This window comes from Podarcis liolepis (assembly GCF_965112155.1).
Source record: "Podarcis liolepis genome assembly, chromosome: Z".
NCBI lineage: Eukaryota > Metazoa > Chordata > Lepidosauria > Squamata > Lacertidae > Podarcis > Podarcis liolepis.
The window spans coordinates 19,339,672-19,346,806 of NC_139570.1; the positions used below are offsets into that span (position 1 = coordinate 19,339,672).

Below are 7,135 nucleotides of genomic sequence, written 5' to 3' on the forward strand. Positions count from 1 at the left end.
CAAATGGTTGGAGGCCCATGGTATTAAATTTTAAGACATGCCTGCAAGGAGCACTCTGAAGGTTCTGCCATTTGGGAGCAATCTGCAGAATGTCTTAGCTTTCTCTGTCCCTATGTGTTCTGAGGTGTGCATCCTCAAAAAAGGTTGAGCGCTTTAAATGAGACAAAAGTTCTTTGATGGCAGGGTGTGAATTGTGGAGGAGATTATACATTCTAGATAGATATTTTCCTTTAGGCTGGATGAGATTTCCCTTTAGTTTTGATATTTCTCCAGCAAACCCAAAACCAGCAGCAGAAGCAGGACGGGATGGAGCAGCCAGCTCTTTGCTGCTTTCCAAGCAGAGCACCCTTTCTGGTTGTTAGGATCCCTTCCTCTTTTTTGTTCTTAAATCCCTGATTGCACCTCCCTAATGACTGCGCCAGATGTAGCACTGCCTTTCACTTCTCTCCTCTTGCAGAGAGAATGAAAAATCCAGATAAATGTGCTTGGGATTCTTCAAGTCCAGAATCTGGCTCTTGTGGATCACTGGCTGGCTGATTCCAGTGGCTGCAAATGGTGTCATTGTACCTCCTGAAGGAGGCATTCCTGGCTGAGAGGAATGCAAATGCACCCTCAGCAAATGTGGAGTGGTTGAAGTAACTGAAAAGTTCAGTGCTGGCAGGGTTTGAGTTGTGTGGCTGCAGGTATCAGATGGGGTGTCTGCGAGGAATTCAGTCTGCTTGGAGAAAAGGAATGAGAAAGTACATGAAGATTGCGGAAAAACGTGGAATGTGTCATAATGCAAAGTACTAATATTGCCGTAGTAAAACAAGCCAAGCTAAGAAGAGTCTCTCAGGATATTCAGGATTGAATCACACACCATTGGTGGGACAGCTTTTCAGGATAGAGCCTTACCACGACCAACATTTTAAATTTGGCTTGGCACCCTGTGATAATACTGGTTTTTGGTATTTTGATGTTGCTTATATTAGTGTGTATTTTATATGCTAAAGTTAAACATTTGTATGGGGAAAAGGTATAGGTTTTTTTACTCAGAGAGGGAAGGAGGAACAGATTAGCTAAGCATGGAAGAGGTAACCGTTTTGGACCAAGGGTGGAGTTTATGGGCAATCTATCCGGAAGACATTTGTATTTCGAGGAGTTAGTGGTCTGACATGGTTACCCTTCCTGCCTTCTCTTCCTTCTCCCTCTCTATCTCCAGAGCCGTGTATCGGGAGATTTTTAATGCTGGATGTTTTTAGATATGCTGTAAGCCCCCCAGAGTCCCTTGGGAAAGCCAGCCAAATGGGTGCCGTATAAAGATGTTGGTGATGATTTATTTATTACATATAGCTGATGTCCATACAGAAACTGTACAAAAACTTTCAGTGTTTAGAAAGACGATCACTACAATCACAGTTGCAAACACTTTCTTTTTGCACTTTCTAAACTGCTAATATTATTGTTCCTAGATGAAACCAAGTTACCCCATGATTTCTTTGACCAAAAAAGCACTAGAAAGCAACATTTGTAAGGACAGTACAAAATTGACCAAGTGTGAAGGCTGGAGCACTTAGAAGTGATGCACACAAAATGTAAGCCACAAAGAGCAACGTGAAGGTGTTTCCATGCGATGGCTACCTTTGTGCCGCAAGGTATAATGTGCATATTGGTTGGCATTCCAAACCATTCTTCTCCATGGCACGGCAAAGCCTGAGAAAGGCTTGCAGTATCACCAAGATGGCTGGGCAGCCAAGTTAAAAAAACAACCACCACCAAGCCAGAAGCACCCCCTGTATGGCAGTAATGTGTGCCAGCTCTCACGATCCCATTTCTCAGAAGCAGTCATTTGATGAATACAGTGCAAAGTCTCTGAGGTTTATGAGGCTCTTGCTGATCCGCTGCCTAGGCTTTAAGTTGTACCTCATTGGGTGGCAGCCTAGGTCGTTTTCTGCCACATTGCCCCTCCTAGACAGCATGGAAACCATGTGATTCAGCTTGGACTGGATGACAGAGTAGTGGAATTCCCTCTCCTTGTTCAGCTTGCAGAAATAGTCTGTCCTGTGGTTGGCAGCATAGTCTATGGACCTCAGGGATGTCAGTGAGCCCGTAGAGCTTGCTTGAGAGCACTGGGAAGACAGTGAAGAAAGTGACCCGAGCACTAGATGAAGTTGAAGTGGCCTTCCTAGAAATGGGAGATACTTCTTTAGATAGCATCCTCTGACTGTAAAACTTCGTTATGGACACATGACTTGTGGGGTTGAGTTCACCCTGGGGTTTTAGCTTGGACTTTTGCTGAGGGGTCAAGAGGTGAGGAATTTGAGTTTGTTCCTTCCACAGGTTGGGGAGAAGGAGGTGGGAGGCTGTCTCCAATCTGAGAACAGGATGGCATTAGATTTCCCCTTAGTTTTGATATTTCTCCAGCAAACCCTATTTTCCTTGTCTTTCATTCAGTTGGAAATATTGGAGCCAGCCTGTCAAAATATATGGATTTCAAAGTTCTTAATTTATTAATTTCCCCCTCTAACAACATTTTATATGCTTGGACTTTTGCTGAGGGGTCAAGAGGTGTGGAATTTGAGTCTGGTCCTTCCACAGGTTGGGAAGAAGGAGGTGGGAGGCTGTCCCCAATCTGAGAACAGGACAAGGCAGGTTCACGGATGCAAACGTCTGTATGGGCATTGTGATTCTGCTCTCTTCTCCTTCCAGCAGTTTTCTGTAGGTTGCAATCTCAATATCAAGAGCCATCTTTACATTCAGCAGGTCTTGGTACTCGTGCTGATGTTTTGGGTCACCTCCTGGAGTCGAGTATTGTTGTCTTGGTAGTTAGCAGCTTCAAGATTAAAGTTCTCCTCCATCTCTCGCATCTGACATTCCAGGGATTCGTTAGTTCCTTTAAGTGCATCCACTTCACAGGTGAGACTCTGAATTTGCCTGCGCTACTTATTCACTTCTTGTTTGGCCTGGCGCAGGGCATCATTGCTCCCGGCTTGCTTTTAGCAGCCAGGATGGACAAGGATCAGGAAGACAGGTGGTTGGTTTCACTCGTCCAAGCAGCCTGTCCGCATCCTAAGAGGTAACAGATTGGAATTGATCCCATATAACATGACTAGACAGGACTCTAGCACTCTCCTGCCCTGGCCCTGCTCCCACGGTGGAGTCTACCTCCTTCCAAATCTGAGACCCATGTTCTACAGTTTGTCTGGAAGAGAATAGTGGAGTTCTCTCCATTACTAGATGCACAGGGTTAAAACATCTGATCCTTTCCCCTGTTCAGGTCTTTATTCTCTCTCTCTTCTATCTCCTGTCTCACTGGAGAGAACCATGTGCCAGGATCCCACACTTGCAGTCTGTTTTAAGAGGTTAGTGGCAGAGATTCCTCTCCTCTTTTGGACAAAGTTCGGATGCCCGCTCTGCAGCTTTTAAAGAGAGTAGGGAAGTCTTGGCTGCGGGAAAATCTTGCCCCTTCGGTAATGATGCAACCGTTCTTAGGGTATGCACGGTGTTGTTGTTCTCGGGGTTGATTTGCAGCATTTTCCCGATTTCCCGGCATCGACGGTGTTATCTGAATTGCTGGTACCATCGGGGGGTCTTCGTCAAAGATAATTAAATCTGTCTCTGGCTTTCTATGTGTCCCATTTCCCTTGGGAGGGTCGTCACTTGGCATTGGCTGATCAGATTCCAGTTGGGATAGAGGGTGATGAAATTCTGGATCTGCCAAAGGCGCAATAGAGTGTCCTATCTTTGAATTATCTAGATTGGGCTGGCGTTCTTTGTGTGTTTGACCTTTTTGGTCTGATGTTTTCCTCTCCAAGTGAGTGTTGCAGCTGGGTTCACCGCACATATTCATCTTTGACGGCCCTTCCGAATGAATCATGGCCCTATGGCGAAAGCCCTTCGGCAGAGAGGGTCTGATTGCTTGGGGTCGGTCCAGCTATACGACAAGTTTGGCAGTAGTTGTTTTCGTTCTGTGTCTTTAAAAACACGCCTCAAAACAATATTATAGTCCTGTAAAATGGCCCTATATTTCAGTAGCATTTTAGGGGTAGCTGGGTCAGAAAAGGTCAGCATGAGTCTCGTGTGCTGGGGGTCCGTGCAAAGCAAGTTTATCGCGATCAGAGTGTTGCAATGGATATTTAGTAAAAGCTTAAAGTTTCTCTTCACACTGTCGATTGATTTCCAGTAAGGCAGCATACGATTAAAAGGATATATATCCAGAGCTACTTGAGTACTTTGTAGGATCAGGTCCCTACTTTTGCTTTTGTTGTTTTTAGTATTTGTAGTCTCTCTGTTATCAAGTCCAGACTGGTTGCACCCCTGTACATGATGGTCCAGAGGGAGGGCAACGCTATGGTCGGTCTCTTTAGTACTGAGTGGGCTATTTTTGGCTGCCAGGAGCACCAACTCCATCAGGAGAGACGTTACCTTTTCTAATTTGTTTTTTTTTTTTTGCAGCAAGAGTCCCAGTTTTATTTTTATTTTTTTAATACATTTTTATTAAAATTTCACAAATTTTAAACAAACACAAAAACACAAACAAACACAACACAAATAACAAGTATAGTTTCAGATCCTTATTTTCTTAACATCTTTCCCTGACTTCCCCACACCTCCCCTTCTTGCATTCCAATTCCAATAGTTAGCTCAGCAAGTTCTTGTCCCCAGCTTTAACCTTATTATTATTATACTTAATTCATCTTAATTAACCAATTTTAACTTATAGACCTCAATTTAAACAACAGTACTCATTCTTTACACCCTTTTCTAAGGTCGACCCAAATTCCCTTCCATGAATTTCCCAATTTTTATATTAATTACAAAGCACAATAACAGAAAGACAACATATACCCTTTGGATTCCAAAACTCTCACCCCCCCCTTTCCCGGTTTCGATCCCCAAAGAATGTCCATCAGTCCATCAACTATCAGCCTGGAGATCTCACGTCCGAGGCCCTCAAATCTCTCTCAGTCCCCCTCTGCCGGTTTTTTTGGTAGTCCTTTATATTAAACCTCAAGTCTCGGAGAAGCTCTGTCCCAAAAGGGTCTATGTTTCTTCCAACCAGACCTCCATGTTCAAAAGTGGAGCCCAAATCTTGTTTCTTGTTGCTTTTAAGTCCAAATGTTCCAAATGTCCCAAATGTCCCAAAGGCTCCAACTTTCACCTTGATCAAATTTGTAATCCATAGGTCTTCAACTCTCCCCATAGGGAGATCCCTCCATTCTTCATTCTCCAACTCAAACCAAACTCTCATCATCCAGGTCTTGTTTTTCGCATCTGTCTTAGCAGGCCTCTGGCTCTCCTTTGTCGTCTGCGGCATTTCAGCTCCTCCTTCTCACTCCTCTGGAACAGCACATATCTCTTCTTGTTCAGCTGCATAGGTTTCTTGAGTCAAGTCCTTGACACATTCAGCAAGTTTGTTTACTTTTAAATTCAAAGTTGTAGCATTTGTAGCCAAAGCTTCACTCTGACCTTGTAACTTTCCCATGAGAAAAAACATTCTATCCAGCTCAGCCTGTATTTTTCCACTTGCAGCCATTGTAATGTCTCAGAACCCCCTCTAGAGGGATTCTAGTTACTTAATATTCCTTCCAACTCCAATCCAACATTCAAGTTAATTTGTTTCAATTCTTCTTTATTTTCAACAGTTTAAAGTCATATTGTAACAAAAATAACCAGCAAAGGTAGCAGAAACCATTTCCCCCCCCTTTTCCAGCTTTGACAGCTAATTTGACAGCTGTCAAACTCTTTATGTCTCCTCAGCAGGCTCTCTCGCGGATCACTCCCGGGTCCCGGCGGGTTGCACTTCAGCTCTTAAAATCAGTTCTTATCCTCCAGCAAAGTTACTTATACTGCCAAGTCGTGGAATTAATATCTTTTATCCCAAAAAGAGAAGGATATTCTCTCAACCTTAATTATCAATTCTTGCTTTAATTTATCTACAGAAAGGGGAAACGGACTTCCTTTTAGCACCTCCCCCGATCGTGCCAAATTAAAAAAAAAAAGGATTTTTAGTTCCAATTTCCGTACTACTCATGGGTTGTTACTTTTAGAGTCCAAATGTTCAAAGAAAGAAGTCAGCGCTCTCCGGCCATGGCATGCGGCTTCGCTCCATAGAAGAAGCGGTCTACTCTCAGCACCACGCCACTCTCCGTCCCCCGTTCCGAAGCTTTTAAAAAGGCTTCTTCGCGGGTCGGGGAGGGCGCAAATGGTGCCCGCCGAGTCACCAAGTCCACAGGCTTCAGCGCCTGTGGTTTCTGAGGGTCCCCGCGTCGCCACCACGGCAAGATCCGTCTTCTACAGAGCCGATTCCCTCCGGAGCTCGGAGGGAATCCGCCATTAGCCTTTCGCGCTAAGCCGGAAGTCTACCTTTTCTAATTTGATGTTAATTTCCTCCACTGTTCTTGCAGTCAGCAGACAGTGGTCCGCGAGTATTTCTGCATAGAGCAGTGCCCCCTCAGATGGTAGTTCATGGGATAATTCATGAGCGCTCATCTCAGCATTCTCCCCTGGGTGATCTCCACCCATTAAAGCATCCCCACCTACCTGGGAATGAATTCTATTTGGTTTGGTAGGTTCTGAGTTCTGTGCTTTTACAAAATCGTCCATTTTGTTCTGCTTGCTCTTCTGTGGGCTCCCTTCTGGAGATGAGGCCGGTCGTTTCTTTTTCCTAGGCATTTTCCAGGGATAGAGCCGCTGTAAATCAGAGCAGCTTCTGCTGTAAATCAGGAAGCTCGGCATCTACCCACGATAGGGCGTCTAATCTCCACTCCTGCTGAGCCGTGTCTAATTAGGGCCTTCTCTGGAGCTTTTCAGACTTTCTGTAACTCAGGCCCTTGACCTAAGCTTTGTAAATTAATAGCTGCCAAGTAACAAAGATAAAGTACTGAGGTTGATAAAAGCTAATAAAGTTTAAGACATGCCTGCAAGGAGCACTCTGAATGTTCTGCCACTTGGGGGCAATCAAGCTGCAGAATATTTTAGCTTTCTCTGTCCCTATGTGTTCTGAGGTGTGCATCCTCAGAAAAGGTTGAGCGTTTTAAGTGAGACAAAAGTTCTTTGATGGCAGGGTGTGAATTGTGGAGGAGGTTATACATTTTAGATAGATATTTTCCTTTAGGCTGGATTAGAGTTCCCTTTAGTTTTGATATTTCTCCAG

The 7,135-nt window shown here is 44.3% G+C and overlaps 1 protein-coding gene across 1 annotated transcript; it reads right to left on the reverse strand.

Annotated features, from left to right (window-relative positions):
• Positions 1-3,451: 3,451 nt before the first annotated feature.
• On the reverse strand, positions 3,452-6,730 carry LOC310698061 (uncharacterized protein). Its single transcript, XM_083484811.1, has 2 exons — positions 6,346-6,730; positions 3,452-4,404 (listed from the first exon to the last, which is right to left on the reverse strand). Exons 1-2 carry the CDS (start codon positions 6,715-6,717, stop codon positions 3,853-3,855), a joined length of 924 nt encoding a protein of 307 aa, XP_083340937.1. The 5' UTR covers positions 6,718-6,730; the 3' UTR covers positions 3,452-3,852.
• Between the last annotated feature and the right edge of the window lie 405 nt (positions 6,731-7,135).